This window comes from Rhineura floridana, chromosome 11 (assembly GCF_030035675.1).
Source record: "Rhineura floridana isolate rRhiFlo1 chromosome 11, rRhiFlo1.hap2, whole genome shotgun sequence".
In the NCBI taxonomy this organism is placed as follows: domain Eukaryota; kingdom Metazoa; phylum Chordata; class Lepidosauria; order Squamata; family Rhineuridae; genus Rhineura; species Rhineura floridana.
Genome location: NC_084490.1, coordinates 7,257,653 through 7,278,226, shown reverse-complemented (window position 1 = coordinate 7,278,226; position 20,574 = coordinate 7,257,653). Strand labels below are relative to the sequence as shown.

Genomic DNA, 20,574 nt, shown 5'->3' with positions numbered 1-20,574 from the left:
CTTTGCTGTGGATGTGGGATGTTGCAGCCTCATCACTGGCATCAACCTAATTAAACAACAACATTGGAAGACAGCTGACTCTGCAAGTATATCTGGGGAAAAGAAGTGTATTAACCTTAACAGCTACTGTGTATGTTTGCAAAATCATTCCTTCCATGTCAATCAATGCATGCACATGTGAATCTAGGAATATGCAATGAAGGCGACAGAGCCCTGCCTGCATCTTGCCCCAAATCCCAAATCCAAATAGCAGAATTGGAGGAACCTACTACTAGTAGTAGCATTATTTCTGGGTTGTTTTCCCTACTACTTTCTATGACAAGGAGAATGAATTATAGTGATTTAGATAATTGCAGGGAAGATAGGTACTCCTGATGCAAAGTTTGGTTTCTATGGATGCTATGGGTAGCAAATGATTATTTGTTTTGTTTTTCTTTTCTTAAGTTCTTTAATGGGACAGGAAGAGGGAGATTCAGAGGAGAAGAAGCCAGAAAGAAGGATGAAATTTTACCTAGAAGTGGCAATTGTGACCCCATTTTCTTACCTATAATAAGATAGCAAATGTCAATGCAAAGCATTCTTTACATGGGAGTCTTCCTTCAAACTTTTCCCGCAGTGTCTCTGGATGTAGCATACGGATACAGTGTGGGCATTTGGGTGTTAAGTTTTGTTCAGTATGGTGCATGTGGGAGCATCTCTTGTTTTTGTACACCTGGAATCTGTTCTACTGCCTTTCCACTTTCCATGAAGTTTCCACTCAGAAAGAACATTTTTGTACATATTCCTCAATGGGGATTCTTCTGATGGTGTGAAGCCTTTTCAACACTTTAGCCCGCTCCTCCCCTCCAAAAAAAAATCTATCAAGCAAAACAAGTACCTTTTACATTTTCATATAGAGCAGATCGAATGGGGCGTGGAGTGGTGGGAGTGACCTGCGCTCATGTAGGAAAAGTGTACTGTTGCCCACAGGGGGATGGATATATGCATCCCAATATGTGAAGAGATTCCATGCCCATGTAGCTAGCCATAGGTTCCCCACCAGTGGTGCAGTCAGCTGATGTGGACAAGGTGTTACCAGCTACACATCTGACCATGTTTCCTTTTGACCCCTGCCCCTCCTGGTTTATTAAATCTCACAGAGAGGGTTTGACTGGTTGGGTCCAGAGTGCGGTTAACACTTCATTGCATGAGAGAGCAGTCCCTGCTGCCTTGAAAGAGGAGGTGATATGGCCACTCCTAAAAAAATCCCCACATCCATGGATCCCTTGGACCCGTCACAAATACCCCATTCTTGGGGAAAGTGGTGGAAAGAGTAGTGGTGGGAGAGATGCAAGCATTACTATATAACACAGATTATTTAGAGCCATTCCATTCTGGGTTCAGGCCTGTCCATGGGACTGAGTCAGCCTTGGTTGCCCTGATATGTGACCTTTACAGAGTGCAGGCAAAGAGAGTGTGATCTTGCTCCTGCTTCTTGATCTCTCTGTGGCTTTCAATATAATCGACTGTGGCATACTTCTGGACAGGCTCTGTAAAATGGAAATCGGGGACACTGTGTCACAGTGGTTCTGATTCCATCTACAGGACCCAGTCCAGGGAACATTGTTGGAAAAGTGCCTCTCGCCCCTGTGGCAGTTTTACTATGGGGTGCTGCAGGACACTATTTTATCTCCAATGCTATCTAATATCTATATGAAGCCACTGTGAACAGTCATTAGGTTTTGGGGGGCAAGGCACATTAACTATGCTGATGAGACTCACTTCCATTTCCTCATAACCTCTGAAACAGGAGATACTGTGCAGACCCTGGACCAGGGTCTGGTTGCAGTGGTGGGACAAATGAGGGAAAATAAGCTGAGCTTGAATCCTGGCAAGAATGAGGCACTGTGGGCAAATGGTTCCCATGTACAAGAAATTGGTCAATTGTCTGCCCTTGGATGGAGCTCCACTCTTCTTTAAGGAACAGATACACTGTCTGGGGAATGCTTCTGGATTCAGCTTTGTGACTGGAGGCCCAGGTAGCCTAAAACTCCATTTCCTGGAATTGATGTCAACAGTCCCCTCACAATATGGAAAAGCTCCACTGGACAGCTACTTGAGGATGCGATGGCGGCAGAGGAGTGGGCCTTTTTCACTGCCCTCACCACCACAGAGTAGGCACAGTTATGATGTTTTACTCATGACCGATCAGCCTCACAGCACATCTTTTGCCACTTGTGTTCTACCCATCGTCCAGCCTGTTTCATTGCCCTTAGCTCACTGCTGTACCAAAGTGCAAACCGGGTTCCACAATGCCAGAGGGGGAGCTCGGGAGCAGCCATGTCAAGACCCCAGCGCACCTTGCTGTTCCACAGCATGACAAGGGCTTCAACAGGGTCACCTGATCAATCTACTGGGAACTACCCCAGGGCATCCAGAAATCCAGTGAATTCCATTAGTCTCTGGGGGTGGACCATCTTATTCTGTGCACCATCCCTGCAGGGGAGGATTGGAGCCATAAATCTAAACCTCACCAGGAAGTGGTCTGACCGTGGCAATGTGGTGACATCCACCCCCCTATATCCAGACCACCCCTTCCTCCATCTGGAGCAAAAACCAAGTTGAGGGTTGGGCCAGTGACAACTTGAGAGCCCCATGGTCCTCATGGAGGCCAGGAAGTCCTGAGCTGGAACACTACAGGCAGCCTCAGCATGGGCATTGAAATCACCCAACACTATCGTTCTGGGCTCCTCCAATACTACAGATGAGATGGCCTCCACCAGCTCAGTCAGAGAAGCTGCCGGGCAGCAGGGTGGATGATACACCAGCAGCAGCCCAAGTTTCCTGTCTCCTTGGCCCAACACCAGGTGCAGGCCTTCACAGCTGAGTAGTTTCCTGGTGACAGAGATGGAAGTTCTGTAGACAACAGCAACACCTCCTCCCCCATTCCTGCAGCCTGTGTTGGTGTTGCACCGACTATCCAGGTGGGCAAAGCTGGGTCAGATCAGCTCCTCCCAGCTCACCCACCCACATCTCAGTAATGCACACCAAATCGGTACCTTCATCCACGATCAAATCATGCCGTGTGATCTGTATCTAGTATTAAACAACAGCAGGAGTGGGCACAGCAGATGAGCAATGAGGAACCCATCCATGAGAGGAGTGGGAGTGAGGAACAAGATGTAGACAGCCTTGCCCTCATCTTCTATGGTAGTTCACCACCTCCCCATGGCTATACTTCCCTCTACCCATGACCACTGAAATTGGGGTGGCATCACCCAAGTCCCTCCTTACTAAGACTCCTCCTAAACACCTGATATTGACCCAACAAAAGCCCACCAAGAAAATCTACCTGAGCCAATTATCCCAATAGGCCTCTGCAAGAATTAGGAAGAGTCAGACCCACTCAATATTTTTCACACCAGGCACATGTACTCCCCCTCTGTCTCACACCCAGGGAGGTCCAGCCTTCTGCTAGTTGCAGACTCTCACTCTTAAGGCAACTTTCTCCTGACAACTTTCTCCTATCGTTCAGTTCACTGCCCAGGCTCTCACCCTGCATAGGAACTACACATGCACCATACGCCCTTCCTACTACCAATCTCCTCTAGATTGGTTAAAAAAATAGAAGGGGCAGCACTCTCACCCTCAGGACTCCCTAAGGGGCTCCCCAAGTGCAGTCAGGCTTGTATGCCTCCTGACCGAGCCAGGAGCTGATGTAAGAGTCTGCAAGGTTAACTGCAGCCTCTCTCTGGAGTCAGGGTCAGGCAGGGGGTCCCAGTCCTTGCAGCACTTACCAGGGACTTCAGCTGTCTCAGGTGACAGCAAGCAAGAGGAGCGAGCAAACAAGCATCTAGATGCTCAACTACTCACTCCCAGGGCTGGACATCTCCAGTCCCCCAGTGCTGCAGTTGTTACCCTGCAGCTTATATTGTGAATATCACAATATGTTGTGATGGCCTAGCTGTCAGGGGTACACTAATTCATGTAGGATAAGGCTATCAGAGGCCACCAGTAAGGATGGTGCCATCCTATCTCCAGGCTCAGAAGTGGCATGCCTCTGAATGCCGTTTAGAGGGAACAGGAGCAGAAAAGTGCTGTTGACCTCATGTCCTACTTAAGCAATTCCATAGGCATCTGTGCTTGACCACTGTGGGAAACTGGAAACAGGACTGTGTAGGCTATTAGTCTCATATAGCAGACCTATTCTTGTGTTGCTGGCAAGAGGAAGGGAATCCTAGTTGTATCATTGCCAGATCTAGACTAAAGATTTCATCATTCTTTCGGACATAATCCTAGGGCCAAAATCTGTGGTTCATGTTTAACCCCTGTGGTGTGCTGAAACTACCTCCCAATTACTGTTCCATCAAAGAATGGGAGAGGGGGAAGAGAGATATGTTACTTATGGAGCCCTCCAGAGGCCAAATTTTATATCAGAGGTAATTATCTCCCCTGCAGTTATCTCAATTACTGTCACTATTCCCTTAGCCCAAGATCCAACAGTTTTCCAGAAGATGACAAAAAACAACAACAAAGCATTTTGCAACTCAGAAGTGGTTATAAAACCTTCCCCTTCTGTCATTCAGAGCTGGGGTAAGGAGCAAAGGCAGGCAGGGCTCTGTCAGTTTGGACACTGAAACTTTCCCCCTTTTTGTGGTCTGGTCCTGAGTTCAGATCAGTGCATGTTTGTTGCCATTCAAGGCATGCTTTTCTAACTTGGTTGCTGTTGAAGATAAGGCTGTTGTGTTCCTGTGTTAAGAACTATACTGGCAGAGACTTCTGCCATCTGTTCTGGTTGAGCAAGGAAAAGGACTGATGTAGATGGATGCAGCAGAACCTGCTCTGGAGAGAAGTTTTGGTGCAACAATCTCAAGGCTCCTGGTGTTGCTGCTTCTGCTGCCTCTCACAGAGAGCACCAGAGAGACCATGAGGTGTCCTGCAAGTGATCCCCTCCCTGTTCCTCACAAGTGGTACCAGCCAGGGGACCTTGTCGTTGGTGGGATTGGCTCTCAGATCACATATCCGTTTTCCCCACTTTGTTTCAATAAACAGCCTTCTCAGGAACAACCTTTTGAAATCCCACTGTAAGGAGCTAATTTTTTTCCCTCTCCCATGTCCTGGGAGCTTGGAATCTTTAATACAGGAATAATAGCATGCTGAAAGCACAAAGATGTGAAATGCATCCAGCACGTTTCTTTAGGAATCATAGGGCTCATCCAGGCAACCTATTTATTAGACATTCATCCTAATTTGCTTCATGGAGGTTATCCAATGTCCATTCCTTACTGAGCATTCATCCTGATTTGTTATGTGGAGGTCATACATCTTCCTATCCATTGATCATCATAACACATTTCTGGCACACTTCTGCATCACTTTCTTAATTGCAAAAGCTTGCTTGAAAACAAATAAATAAACAAGCAAACAAATACGTTGATTTGCTGTGCCAGAATGCTCTAATCCACTCTAATTGTGCACACCAAAATTTCTGGTAGGCGACTGAATCCCTCTCCCCAAGTAGTGACTCTCTGGAGGTGACCATAAGCTTCTAAACCAACTGTACCAAGAGACGTCATCCTAAGAGAGATCTCTAGTTTATTTCGTCTTGTTCTTAATCTTGGATTGTGGGTTTCAATGTTGCCTTTAATTGCGCTAAAATTCTCTTGTAGCTAGGGGAAACCTATTTATTTATGATTTTTATTAGCTTATTAGATTTATATCTCGCCCTTTCTCCCAGTAGGAGGCCAGGACTTTAAAAGCAATATCAAATATTGTGGGGGGAAAAAGCTGAGAAGAGAGAGACATCTGGAAACCAGATTGGAACAGGGGGGGAGTGCGGGGAGCAGGAGATTCGAAAATATTCTGCCATGAATGTATGGGATGAGAGAGGCATCAAAGTTGAAAAGGAGGGTGTCTGATTTTTTAAAAAAACCTTATATGTATGTGAAAAAAAATGAGGCTCCAGGCGATGGTACTAATCAGCAGCAGAAAGGAAGGAAGGAAGGAAGGAAGGAAGGAAGGAAGGAAGGAAGGAAGGAAGGAAGGAAGGAAGGAAGGAAGGAAGGAAGGAAGGAAAAGATAAGACTTTGGTAGCTGATTTTTATTTTGGGAGGTCTGTGTTCTATTAGCCCTGCAATATCTGGTCATATCTTTCTTATAATGGATATGCATTGAACATAGAGAGTTTGGGGTTTGTTTTCTAAGAACTGCATGACTCCTAGGCTTGGAAAACCATCTGGACCAATATATCATTTAGACTGAGCTAATTTTTTACTTGAGGTACCTTATTGGTTTCCAAATTAAAACTTTTTTCAGATATGCTACACAAATTCACACATTTTCCCACTGCCTTCCCTCTTATACAGGGTTTGGGTTTGTCCAGATTCTCTTTCCCTGATTACCTTTGTAATTTCTTACAATAGTTCACTTTCACAGCCATCATCATATTAATATATGTTTATTCTTCAACCACACAATGGAGAAAGCTCATAGCAATATACGCACATAGGATCAGCTCAAAATTAAAACTGACTTGTTTAACACCAGAGTGGTCCAGCATTCTGATAAAGTATTCCTGTGCATTGTAGAATTCATTTATGAAGGCAGTATCCATATATTTGCAGGATGGTGACAAAGTTCTACCAGCACATCCTGGCCTTGGCATTTGCCATAAATATGATCAACAAGAATCCCAAGATCTTGCCCAATGTGACCCTTGGCTTCCACATCTGTGACAGCTACTACGATGCAAAGCTGACCTACCGTACCACTCTGGAAATACTCTTCAAATCAGATAGATTTGTCCCCAACTATATATGTGGAACCCAGAAAAAACTAACAGTCATTATTGGGGGACTTGTCTCAGATGTCTCCTTTCACATAGCAGACATTTTAGGTCTCTACAAGATTCCACAGGTAAGGGTGTATGTGTGTGTGTGGGGAGAGAGGACTGTCAAGTATTTCTTTTCTCATTATGGGGGTGATTCTGAAGTTCCAAAAGAGGAAAAAGTATGATTCACCAAAAATAAAATTTTACAAATAACAAACCCAAATGGTGTTTTAGGCAACTAGGGAAATGAGAAGAATAGCTTGGAGTCAGGGACATCTAACAGTGTTATGCACCATACCTGCTTCCAGGAATCAGCAGCAATAGCCAAATAAGTACTTGAATACAACACGGGTAATTTTAAGCAGTTCATGGAAAGGGCTTCACATGCATTCAGATATTCCTCTGAATCCTTTCCTAAATTTATCTCTACATTTCCTTTTAGCTCACATATGGATCTTTTGCTCCAGAAGTGGGTGACTCCACACAAGTCCCTTCCTTATATCACATGGTCCTCAATGAAACTCTTCAATATAGAGGAATTGTCCAATTACTTCTACATTTCAGGTGGACCTGGGTTGGGATCTTTGCTGTGGATAGTGATAGTGGAGATTATTTCTTGCAGGCCCTGGAGGAATTATTTTCCCAGAATAAAATCTGTTCAGCTTTCACACAAAGGATCACAAGTCAAGGTCATTCCTTTACCCCTGATGAGATCCAAAACATGGGCTTTGATAGATATGTCAAGGATCCTAAAATCAGAACAATTGTGATCTATGGGGAAACTATGACATATCTGTTACTGAACACTGTTATAGCTTTGTCGGTACCCGAACTGAAGGAAAACCCATCTCTTGCAAAGGTATGGATTATGACAGCCCAGATAGATTTTGCAGTAACACCACTGATGAGGAGATGGGATTATGAAATATTCCAAGGCACCTTTTCCTTAGCGATTCACTCAAATGAACCTCCAGGTTTCCAGGCATTTCTTCAAAGCATAAAACCTTACCCAGTACAAGAATATGATTTTCTTAAAGATTTTTGGGAGCAAGTTTTTGAATGTTCACTTCCAACTTCTCAGGGGTTAATGAATGATGATGAGTATCTAACATGTACTGGGGAAGAGAAGCTGGAGAGCCTCCCTAGGTCTGTTTTTGAAATGAGCATGACTGGCCACAGCTACAGTATCTACCATGCTGTCTACGCTTTGGCACATGCTTTGCAGACCATGGGCTCAATGAAGATGAAACACACAAGAAATGTGGGTAGCACAAGATTTGAACTTCAAGACCTTCAACCTTGGCAGGTAATGACTCATAGGAACATGAGAAGCTATGTTATACTGAGTCAGATCCCTGGTACAGCTAACTCAGTGATGTCTACACTGACTGACAGAAATTGTCCAGGGTTTCAGATGGAAGTCTCTCCAGGCTCTACCTGGAGGTGCCAGGGATTGTACCTGGGACCTTCTGCATGCAAAGCAGATTCTTGAACACTAAGGTATGGTCCTTCTGCTTTCTCACTGCAGCCCTTTTCCAAAATGAAATGACTTTATTGCCATGTTCACATTGGTATAAAACGAAGCAGCATCCATGACAAGTTGTGAAATAATTCATCATCATCATCATCTGATGTTTAAAAGTCAAAACAAATGTACAAGTATCTCATTGTGGACAGGAATAAAGTAGGACCTCTGAGGACAATTTCAGAGCCTGGGCAGATTCAGATGGGAGAATGAACTTCTACTAAGATCTCAGACCCAGGGTATTTTTGGCCTGAAAGGTACACTCCAGCACATCAAACTGAGCCCCCAAAACCAGGGATGGAGAATGTGTGGCTCTCCAGATGTTGCTGGACTTACAGCTCTCATAATCCCTGATCTTTCACCATTCTGATTGTGGCAGACGTGAGTTGGAGTTCCACAACATCCGGAGGGCCACAGGTTCTCCATCTTTGCCCAGAGTTAATAGGCAGTCAGAAGCTGGTATAAGACTGGAATTATGTGGTCCAATCTCCAGGCTCCAGTCAGCATTGTCGCAGCCACCTCTTGATCTGATCGCAGTTTTCAAGGTGTAATCCAGCCTCAATGTAACTAGGGAAAGAGTTAGGGGATTGATTTCTCTGGGAAGGCCAGCAGCTGGAGAGTCAGCCAGAGCAGGTAAAAAGACACAGGTGAATTTGCTCACAAATCACCTTCTTAAATGATCATGTGGAATCCAGTCATTGATTGATCTGAAAAAAACAAGAGATATGAAGGTCCAGGGAGAAAAAAAGGAGGGAAATTGCTGGAAAACTGTTTTTATTTATTTATTTTTCATTTTTTCCCAGTCTTTCATAAACAAAATAGAAAAATAGGGGAAACCTTTTCATTATTATTTTTCCAAGCTTTTCCCCTGAGCCTTCACATTTCTAAAAAAACCCTATATTTTTAAGCTAGCTTTTATTTTTATGAAGCTGAAAGTACATAAATTGTAGTAGTGAGGAATGTTTGTAAACATTCTCAGTAAGACCCCAGAATATTATTTATTTCCCTTTTCCCACCAGCTCCACCCATTTCTTCAAGGCATTTTGTTTAACAACTCAGCTGGAGAAAAAGTAACTTTTAATGACCATGGGGAATTTGAAGCCAGATTTGACATCATAAACATGGTCATATTCCCAAACAATTCCTTCCTTAAAATAGAAGTTGGAAAAGTGGTTCCTGATGCACTGGAAGGGGATCAATTCTTCATTGATGAGGATATCATTGTGTGGCACAGGAACTTTAACCAGGTATGGATTTTGAGGATATTGCAGGAAACTGCTCCATTATCAGGAAAGGTGATTCAGGATATGTGATTGACGGGGAAGGGCTGGAAGATTCCTGCCGTGTATAATGATCATAAGGGGTCTGATCTGCAATAAAGTCATCCCTCTGGTCTTTTGTCAGGGGAAGATATGCCCCACCCCACAGCTGGAGCAAGCAGAGGCCAGGAAGAAGATGCTGTGCATGTCTAATCAGATGGAAGTGTGACATCCCCTTAAAAAGAGCTACTGCCTCCAAACTGACCTCTTTAGATTTAGCACGGTACCCTTCACACCCAAAACATTATGTGGAATTACAGTCACCTTCAGGGGCTGAGTATGATTTTGGGAGGCATCCCATATTTCTCCTTTTGTGCACCATTTTTCTGATTGTTCCACACTGGTCAATCTGATCTTTGGTGTGTTGATTGATTTTGATGTCTTCCTTTAAATATATATATATTAACAATTCATATAGACAATTTATCTCAACCATCTAAAAAGGAAAAACATTAAGAGGATTAATTCTCAAAAAGCACCTAATAAAAAATTCTTAAATGCATCATTCCATTATTTCAGTAGAATAAATATCATAGATAAATAACTAAAAACACTATCCGTTTTCTTAAAAAAACCCTTTATTTATAGGGTTGGGGATTTTAGTATACTTGATAACAATAATAAAAAACTTCAATTGGTGTCTGCCTTATTCTCCATTTTATCTGAACCTTTTCCTAGGTATATTGTTTTCCTTATTTATTTGTTTATTTGGACAATTTATGTACTTATTTATTTATTGAATTAGTCGCCCATCTGGCTGGCTGTCCAGCCACTCTGGGCGACGTACAACATAGGCATACAATACGTAGGCATTACAAATCTAAAAACAATGAAGATAAAATCTAACCCACCCCCAAAGCCTGCCTGAAGAGCCAGGTCTTCAAGGCCCGGCGGAAACTCATCATAGAAGGGGCATACCAATCATATTTAAACAAAACAGTAAGTGATTTACAACATTAGTTAAAACATCTTAAATAAACAGCAAACACACTAGTCACCTACGCTAAAATGCTTCCATTGGCCACACTGGGGTGGGTATTAACACTGATATTTTGAGGGAAATATCAATATTAATATCAATTTTTGTGGCATTTTTTTAAAAAACAAATCCACTTCAGCTGTGGAAAACTGCTAAAAAAAAATTGCTTGCCTGGGTGGAGGTGTGTGAGTGTGTTCAGAGTAGCCTAATGTATAAAATCTAAAAATTATGTTTGCCCATCAACGTTTGCCTTTGGTACTGCCCATCACTGCTATATGTCCCCCACAAGTTTGGCTGAGTATACCCCATACATTTAAAGTGCATCTAAAGCACGTGGCTTCCCTCAAAGAATCCTGGTGACTATAGTTTACCACACACAGAGCTACAGTCCCCAGCAAAGTACAGTTCCCAGGAGCCTTTGGGTGAAGTCATGAGCTTTACATGTAAGGCATATATGCAGCCGTTGCCCAGAAGAAAATGCAGACTTTGTGCCAAAAACTGCTTTAGAGTTGACAGATATCTTCATTTTACATAACATTTGAGAATGGTTTGACATTTTTTTCTCTACAGATGATGCAATCAGCCTTCTTTAAAGTTGAGTGAACCAGTGATCGAACCACATACAAATTCTTTTGTGGCCCAACAGGATGGTCAACCATGCTTTTAAGGGAGGAGTTGCTTCCTTCCATTGGTCCCTAAATTTTCCTTCGCCAGGAAATTGATTGTGAAAATAATGCCTGCTATGCTTGGGAAAGTTATAGCTGTTTTTGTTTTTGATATGCACCATGTTATGTATTTGTCAATCTCAGTGGCGGCTGGGTGGAAGGCAGAGAGGTCAGTAGTAGGTGGAGCCAAAGCCCGTGACAGGCAGAATCAGACCCAACGACAGGCAGAGCCAGCTAATTCTAGTTTCATTCCCATTCTCCTCCCAGCAGAGTTCTACAAGGGCAACACTGAGACTAAGGAGGAAGAAGCTAATGGCCAATGCCACCGCTTGGATTGGTTTTAAGAAGGCAGACAGGTAGGGGATGGCCGAGGTCAGACTAAGGTTGGTGGAACAGTGTCCCATTTGCCCTGATGGACTAGCCTTTACTGATGCACATCAGTTGTTCCCTTCCTTCTTGGCATTTCAGCTGATGGACATTTCCCCTCAATCCTATTTTCTCCCATTTGGAGTTCTCTTCCTTTTTATGGATAGGTGGTTCCCATTTCTGTATGCACTGCCTCTTGCCTCGTTGGACATCAGAAGAAAAAAAAGGAAGATATGAAGTTCTGTTGCTTTGATTGTGATCAGTGCCCAGAAGGGAAGGTTTCAAACCAAACAAGTAAGTGATGGAGAGCATAAAACACTCAGATATTCAGTGTTAACATATGTGAGATCATGTATCATTCAGGATAGAGGAATATGGAACTGCAGAGTTTGTGGGATTTGCCCACTTACTGACATTTTAAAAAGCACTTGTCCCAGTGCAGAGAAGCTTGGGGAACTCCTCACAATGGGGCTATGTAAGAATTGGGCCTCCTCCAAGGATCTGTACTATGGACCATTGCTCTTAAAGTTCTTTATGAATGATATGCTGTGAGGGGTGAACAGTGAGGTGGTCCAGTTTGCTGATGACACCAAATTATTTAGAGTTATGAAGAATACCAGAAAGATTTATTGAAACTGAATGAAACTGAATGAATAAATGGGCAATAAAATTTCAAATGCATTTCAAATTTCAAATGCATCAAATGCATGTAACGTGATGCAGATTGAGCAACACCAGCCTGAGCAGGATTTTGTTAAAAAAAGAAAATGAAACATTTTATGAGCACCTTTCTCTGGGCATTTTTAAGTAAATGCTAAATGTCCTTAAATTGAAATTATTTACTATTAAGATACACCTTTCATGACATTTTATTTATTTAAATAAATGTGTGTTTAATTATTAAAAATGAAGGTTACATTCCCCATTCACATTATTTTAAAGAGCCCTTTTAAGTTCATCCCCCATTAAAATTCCTTTTAAAAAAGGCTGGATACGTAACATGAATAGCAGCCAAAAACCCGATTCAGCAAGACAACACCATTCCCACTCTGAGATTTATTTATTTGTTTCATTTATATACCACCCCATAGCTGAGGCTTTCTGGTCGGTCTACAGCAATTAAAAACAATAAAAACTAATATACAAATTTTAAAACACAGAAAAACAAAATAAAAACACATTTTTTTTAAAAAAAACAATTTAAAAATAAATAAAAACAATTCAAAAATTGAGATGAGAGTGTGTTTGCATCATCTCCTCTTGTATTAAAGAACCCTCAAGAGCTTTACTCCCAAAGAGAGGGGTGGAACCATGTGGGCTCTGCAGCCCTGTAGGAGAAGCCAGCTCCAGCTCCAGCTCCAGCTCTAGATCAACCTTTGTCTCTCTTCCAGTGCCCACCCTCCCTCATCCCCACCTCCCCAAAGCAGTATGTGTTTTCCTGGTTGGCTCATCTAACGATTGAGAAGGATTTTTGAGGGAATCCTGGATATTTATTTATTTATATCTCACCCTTCCCCCTAAAAGGAGCCCAGGGTGGCAATTAGCTTACTGGAGTGAAATTTTACCCATGTGTTTATTATTTGACATTCAGTGCAGGCAGGATATCCTTAAGCCTGAATGGGTTAAGGACACTCTTAGGCATCTTCTGTTGCTTTTGGTGTAGTCGATCATGGTTGGCTCATCTAACGATCGAGAAAGATTTTTGAGGGAATCCTGGATAGGCAGTAGGACTCCTTTTTTTTCACCTATTCCACATTGCTGGATATTTTACTTATTTATTTATTTATATCTCACCCTTCCCCCTAAAAGGAGCCCAGGGTGGCAATTAGCGTACTGGAGTGAAATTTTACCCATGTGTTTATTATTTGATATTCAGTGCAGGCAGGTGGTGGAATGAGAACATAAAGGATGGATATCCTTAAGCCTGAATGGGTTAAGGACACTATTAGGTACGTTCTGTTGCTTTTGGTGTAGTCGATCCTTGAGGGGTGTCCTGTAAGCCTGGCATGCACACTATGGTGAACACTGGGCAGCATCTCGGGATTGCATGTATTGGGTTCACATATATAAGGCCCACTTAGCAAGGACAAAGTAATTTGCTCTGAATCCTTGGCTGGGGAATCACAGAGTGTTATTAAGTGCTAGTCATACTGAGAGTAGACCTATTGGGTTGCATTCAACTTATTCAAATTAATGAACCTGTTAATCATGTCTATTAACTTCAGTTGCCCTGCCCTAAGTAGGACTAGCAATGAATGTAACCCACTTAAGTTAATAAACACCTCTAACTTAGGCTCATTCATTTCAATGGGTCTACTCTGAATAGGACTTAGTTGACTATAAACAATAGACCGTAGCAGTCAACATGCCCAGGGGACTGGAGGGAGGCAACCCTATCACATTTCTGCAGAACCGCATCTATCAATACTTTCTGAATTTAACTAAATAGGTTGCAGTTCTTTTGACTGTTGTATTTAATAGATATGACTATTCTGCCAGTTCATTGTTTCTTGAGTCTTCTTTGTGGGTTTTGGAGGCAAAGAAGGAATAAAGCTAAGAAATACTAAAATGCATTTGCACAGCCCTGCTTCCCTATATGCAACCTGGAGGTAGCAGTTAGAATAACCATCAACTCCAACACTGAATGTCTTTGAGAACTGGGTTTGTATATAAATTGATGCAGTGATGGCATCTCTTTCCTTTTTAGACATGGATGATTGCTTCAAATGCCCAGAAGATCAATATCCAAACACAGAAAGAGATAGATGTATCCCCAAAGTGATAACATTTCTGTATTATGAAGAATCTTTGGGGATCAGTTTTACTTCAGCCTCTGTGTTATTTTCGCTCATCACGGCTTTGGTGCTCAGAACTTTTATTAAGAACAAAGATACCCCCATTGTCAAAGCCAACAACAGGGACCTCACCTACACTCTCCTCATCTCCCTCCTGCTCTGTTTCCTCTGTTCTTTCTTCTTTCTTGGCCAACCCAGGAAGGTGACCTGCTTTCTACGACAATCTGCTTTCGGCATCATCTTCTCTGTAGCTGTTTCTTGTGTGTTGGCCAAAACCATCACTGTGGTTGTTGCTTTCATGGCCACCAAACCAGGGTCCAGCATGAGGAAGTGGGTGGGGAAAGGTCTATCCACCTCCATTGTCCTTTCCTGCTCCTTGATTCAAACAGGTATTTGTGTGGTATGGCTAGGAACATCTCCTCCATTCCCAGATTTGGACAAGCATTCTGTAACTGGACAGATCATAGTGGAATGCAATGAAGGCTCTGTCATCATGTTTTATCTTGTCTTGGGCTACATGGGACTTCTGGCCATCATCAGCTTCACCGCGGCATTCCTGGCCAGGAAGTTGCCGGACACTTTCAATGAAGCCAAATTCATCACTTTCAGTATGCTGATGTTTTGCACTGTTTGGTTAACTTTTGTCCCAACTTACCTGAGCACCAAAGGGAAATACATGGTGGCTGTGGAGATCTTCTCCATTTTAGCCTCCAGCGCTGGGTTACTGGGCTGTATCTTTCTCCCTAAATGTTACATTATTGTCTTGAGGCCTGACCTTAACAACAGGGAGCAGCTAATAAGGAGAAAGAATTAGAGTGTCAACTGCCCTATTATATGTTTTCCCATATAATGGGCTTATGCTAAGAGTAAGCACCAGCTACTATGTGCTTAACACATAAACAGCTTGCATTATCAGCCTGCCTAGTTTCCCAGAAGGTGGATTGCTGTTGCTTACCTGGAGAGAGAGAGGAGGGACAAGGTGCTGGGGAGGATGGTGAGTTGCAGAAGCATACACAGAGCCAATCTGCTTTCCCTGCAAGTGTGTTTGTACCATGCTGACCTCTTCACTGCCTCACATCTCTTTCTCACTCCTAGAAAGCAACAGTAACCCACCTACCATGGAACTAACAAAGTGACGCCACCCCAGCCAGCAAGTTGCTTCTGAGTTAATTCACTTGCATATCCAAGTTGGGGAAGGGCTGTAGATCAGTGGTAGAGCATCTGCTTTGCATGTAGAAGGTCCCAAGTTCAATCCCTGGCATCTCCAGGTAAGGCTGGGAGATTTACCTGCCAGAAACCCTGGGGAGCCACTGTCACTCTACTGAGCTAGATGGGCCAATGGTCTCATTTAGTATAAGGCAGATTCCTGTGTACCTAAGTGAATAGAACCAATATGTGATAAGTTCATATCCTTGAAAAGTGGAGAATAAAACCTTCGAAATTATGATGACTGATTATTGTTCAGTTTTATAGTCTTTGACACGATATATAATCGACAGTGCAATTCTACTTAAACCTAAGCCCCATTGATTCAAAGTCGCTTGCTTCCCTAATAAAATGTGAATAGGGTTGTAACATTTTAGCACAACCCTGTCCATGCCTACTCAGAAGTAAGTTCTATTCATTTCTATGCAGCTTACTGCAGGCAAGTAGGTAAACAAGCAATGGATACTAGTCTGAGTCAGTAATTTTGCAGGCTGAGCCAACAGTTCTCAGATGATGATGCAGTTCCTTCACAACAGGTGTTCCTTGCTTGCTTGCTTGCTTCTTTATAAGATTTCTTACCTGTTCTTCACCATAAGGTCCCAGGGCAAGTCATAACAATATAATATGCAATTATAAAAAACAGATACAACCGTTACAGTTACAAAACATATAAGAATGCCCAAATGGAAGAGAATAATATAAAGTCAATAGAAGAGGTGGGTCCCACAAATCTAAATATCCTAATTCTCAAAGGCCTAGGTAAAGAGGTGAATACATGGCATTTGGCTCTGTCAGTCAGATCCAGGACACGGGATCCTTCCCATTGTATAGGGCAGACATTGCAGCGCTTGCTAAGGCCTGCTCCTCTAAAACTGCTGATGCTGAAGAGAAGACTTATGAGTTTCTCCAGTTCCCAGAGTTCCCTAGGAAGACGGATTGGTTGTTAGATCACTCTAGTAATCATAGCTCTGTGAGGAGAACAGGGGTTTCCTAACAACTATTGCCACCCTTAATAAACTACAGTTTCTAGGTTTCTTTGGGGGAAGCCATGACTGCTTAAAGTAGTAGCCTAGGGTATTAAATGTGTAGTACCGATGGGGCCAAGGTGTAGCATCACAGGTCAGGAGAAAGTACAGCATGGTGTCCTGTGCTTTTGGGGGACATATGACCATTTCTCAGAAACTATCATATTTCCACCATTTGAGAAAACATATAGAGTGATCCGTATAATTATGGAAGCTGGGCTAATTTATGTTGGTTTAAATTAGGCTGTCTTAGATTTATCTGGTGTAAAACTTTCCAGATTCAAACCCCATTCAGGAACGAGGCTACTGCTGCCTGAACCTGCCCACACCAGGCAGGGAGAAAAGCCTGTCAATAGAGTTTGACTCTTAGCACTCTTTTGTCAGCGTAAGTTCAGCTGAGTTGCCAGGTCACATGACTGAGCTAAACAGATTTAGGATCCAGCATAAATTAGCAAACTAAGCTCCTGTATCTCCGGCTGAGCTCGGATGAGTGAGTTACACAGGAATACCGCAGCTGAGCCGGGAATCAGCCAGCTGAGCCAGGGATCTGCCAGATCCTAACTCCCTCACCCCAGCAGATCTTGGGTTTGGATTACCCCCTGAGTCAGGAGTGTCTTTTGTAAGAAGGAAAAAAAATATTAGGGATTTTTAGTCGTTGATTCACCTCAATCAGCTAGAGTTTGGAAAGCCTGCAATAGCAAAGGTTCCTGGGAAACTGCCTCTCTATGAACTCTGAGTAGCTGCATATCTTGAGTGCCTGAGCGTATAGACTTTCTGACTCATATGAACATTTGGGGAATGTCATCCAGTGAGAAAGCAGGCACTCCTTTCAAACAAAAAATTTGTCTGCATAGTGTTTGTGATCATCTTAACCTTTAGAAGGAGACAGGATAGTGATTATCTGAAACATCAGGAATACACAGTGGGGAGATGGCAGTCATTATCTGGGAATTTATCTGGGAATGGTTTCTGGAAAAAAACAGATTCCTTGACTGGTAATTTAAATCCTTTTATTGTTCTTACCTGTCACTTCCGCACCTGTCTGGTCATGTTCACATTGGATTAGTTCAGTTAGAAAAGGTATAAAACATGAGGGGTTCAAAGGGGTTCTCAGTTCCTCTTCTGGAGGGGTCCAGTGGCTGCCTTACTTAACAGCACACCCCAGCATCATCAGGACAAACACAGAGCTTCAGAGCAAAGGATTTGAGTGAGATCTGTCAAATCTAGCGCTGGTTACAAGAGGGCGGAACCTTGGCTCATTGGGCTAGATATGAAAGTTTCTCTCTTAGCCTTAGACTCACAGTACCTCTCCAGAATAGGTATGCACAACTTCTGAGCTCCTTCCTTTCCTTTTCTATTTGTGCGGGTGAACTGAACTCTGAAAGTGTGCGTAGGGGTTAGTCTCTTTGCTTTAGTCTATCTAGTGCTATAGAATGAACAAATGAATAATGGAACGCTGCTTGCTATTAATTGTAACTGTAAGCTGCAATATTTTTCCTTGTTCCTTCTCTTAATAAAACCAACCTTTATTTTACTTTCTGTGTGTGTCGTTGGGTTAAGGGTACAGCTATACACACTTTAGGGATGACATGAAGATTAACTCCAGCATAAGGTCTTGCTACCCTTGCAAACAGGGGAAGTTGAATCTTTAGTGGGCACTCATGAGGAAGTCCAAGGTCCATTTATAACACTCTTGAGTATATCTCTTGAAAAACTGGTCTATTCTTTGTGGAAATAATCATTATGTTCATAGGCATGCACACTCAGACACTCTTCATAAAGTACCTGCACATTTATTTTTAGCTCACATGTGGCACAGTTATCCTACAGCAGAGAAGAACCATGAAGATATCTTCCTTTTATGGCATGGTCCCAAATGAAACTCATCAGTACATGGGTATTATCAAATTGCTGAAGCAGATTGGAGGGACACGGGTAGGGCTCTTTGAGGTGGATGATGATAGCGGAGAACAATTCATGCAAGATCTGGAGCCAATGCTTTCCCAGAATGGAATTTGTTTAGCCTTTACTCAAGAAATCCCAAACTAAAACAATTTATATAGTCTTAATAAGGTTAACAATATAATCTCAAACATTTAGCTCGCTTTCGTGGACAGCAAAGCCAATACATTTGTCATTTATGGTGAATCTATGATCATTCTATGGCTGAGTACGTATGTGTTCCTAGGAGTTCCTGGATATAAGGAAAAGGCATCATTTGGAAAGGTGTGGATTATGACTGCCTAGTTTGATTTTACATTTACAGGGTTTCAGAGAGGTTAGGATTTTCAGTTATTTGAAGGTGCCCTTTCCTGAAAGATTCCTGAAAGATTCACTCCAACAAGATTTGAGGATTCCGACAGTTTCTTCAGATCATAAAACCTGGCTGGACCCAAGGAGATGGGTTTTTCAAGGTCTTCTGGGAGCAAGCAATTGACTGTTGAGAGTTGTATTTTGAGCCTGGAAGGGCAAATAGCTGTCAACCGTCATGCAATGGTTTGATGACCTATACACCCTTGCTACATGCTTTCTTCAAACAACAACTTTGTCCGGTTGCATATTTGGACGACCCATATTGATCTGTATGTGTAAACCAAAATGGATGTATAGAAGTTTAAATGGTTTGTTAATGTAAGCAGAGTTTTTTCCCCTCTTTCCCCCCTTTTTTTCTTTTCTTCTTCTTAATGAAGTTACGAAAGTAATTAAAATATTTTACAATATATGCTAGTTCCAGTGACATACATGTATAATTTAGAAAATAATCCTGCATTTCATCTCACTCATCATTTGACCAGATATGGAACCTTTTCTTTGCAATCTTTAGTATTATTACATGAAACCCTGAATAGGGAGGTTTCAGGGGTTTGGGTGATTATTTAGGTTTTGTTTCCTTAACACAGACTTTGCCAACCTAGTGACTTTCAGAGGTTTTGGAACACAGCACACATTACCATTCGTCATGCTTGCTGGTGATGATGGGAGTTCTAGTCCAACAATATCTGGAGGGCCTTGACCTAAGCCAAGAGTATGAACATGGCATTCAGAACTGACCTTATCATGAGGCAAGAAGCAGTAGATATACAGATGAACACTGGACTCAAATGTGTGGATGGTTCAGGAAGGCCCAAAGGATTGCTCCTGCCAGAGTGGGCATGAGGAATCCTTTTCAGCCTCAGGGCCACATTCCCTTCTAGGCAACCTCCTGGGGGCCACATGCCAGCAGTGGGTGGACCCAGAGGCAAAAGTAGGTGGAGAAGCAATTAATGCATTTTTTTTCCTTTGCAGAGTAGGCTAGTTTCTACACAAACTTGAACACCATTTTCTGTCCTTCATTTAGGCAAGCAAGAAATATTGTCAGACTTCATGAGCCCCATTTTAGTATAGGACAAAACACTCAAGGAAGGTGAAAAGTAGGGTCAATGAGGGTTGTGGCTTGGGGAGAGTCCTTGGAGAAAGATAGAGAGGCCTGAAAAGATACATTTAGCTCCTGAGCCAACCCTGTTCTAGACCATAGAGATAATGAGTCATGAATCTAGCCAGCCAATGGTCAGGAGTAATGGGAGCAGAGCTTGGAAAAGTTACTTTTTTGAACTACAACTCCAATCAGCCCCAGCCAGCATGGCCACTGGATTGGTCTGATGGGAGTTGTAGTTCAAAAAAGTAACTTTTCCAAGCTCTAGATGGGAGTTGCGGTCTAAGACATCTTAAGGGTATCAGGTTGGGAAAGAGAGCTCTATGCAGACAAATAAATATGTCAGTGAATCCAAAGTAAATCTGTTTGATCTATATATTGGGGAGAAATGTAAATTCCACTTCAGATTTTATGAGTGAATTGTGGGAAAGTCATAGAAACGCTAGGGACACCAGAACCTGCATTATGTTGAGT

The 20,574-nt window shown here is 42.5% G+C and overlaps 1 protein-coding gene across 1 annotated transcript; it reads left to right on the top strand.

Moving 5' to 3' along the window:
• The first annotated feature begins 6,603 nt into the window (after window positions 1-6,603).
• On the top strand, window positions 6,604-15,271 carry LOC133365955 (vomeronasal type-2 receptor 26-like). The gene is made up of 4 exons (XM_061588451.1): window positions 6,604-6,894; window positions 9,353-9,580; window positions 11,830-11,956; window positions 14,370-15,271. Exons 1-4 carry the CDS (start codon window positions 6,604-6,606, stop codon window positions 15,269-15,271), a joined length of 1,548 nt encoding a protein of 515 aa, XP_061444435.1.
• Window positions 15,272-20,574: the final 5,303 nt, after the last annotated feature.

Excerpts from the sequence above, each read along its gene's own strand:
- LOC133365955 (XM_061588451.1), top strand. The coding sequence starts at position 6,604 with ATGGTGACAAAGTTCTACCAGCACATCCTGGCCTTGGCATTTGCCATA. Across the intron at positions 6,895-9,352 it reads GTCTCTACAAGATTCCACAG|CTCCACCCATTTCTTCAAGG; the intron begins GTAAGGGTGTAT and ends TTTTCCCACCAG. Across the intron at positions 9,581-11,829 it reads GGCACAGGAACTTTAACCAG|GTGGTTCCCATTTCTGTATG; the intron begins GTATGGATTTTG and ends TTTTATGGATAG.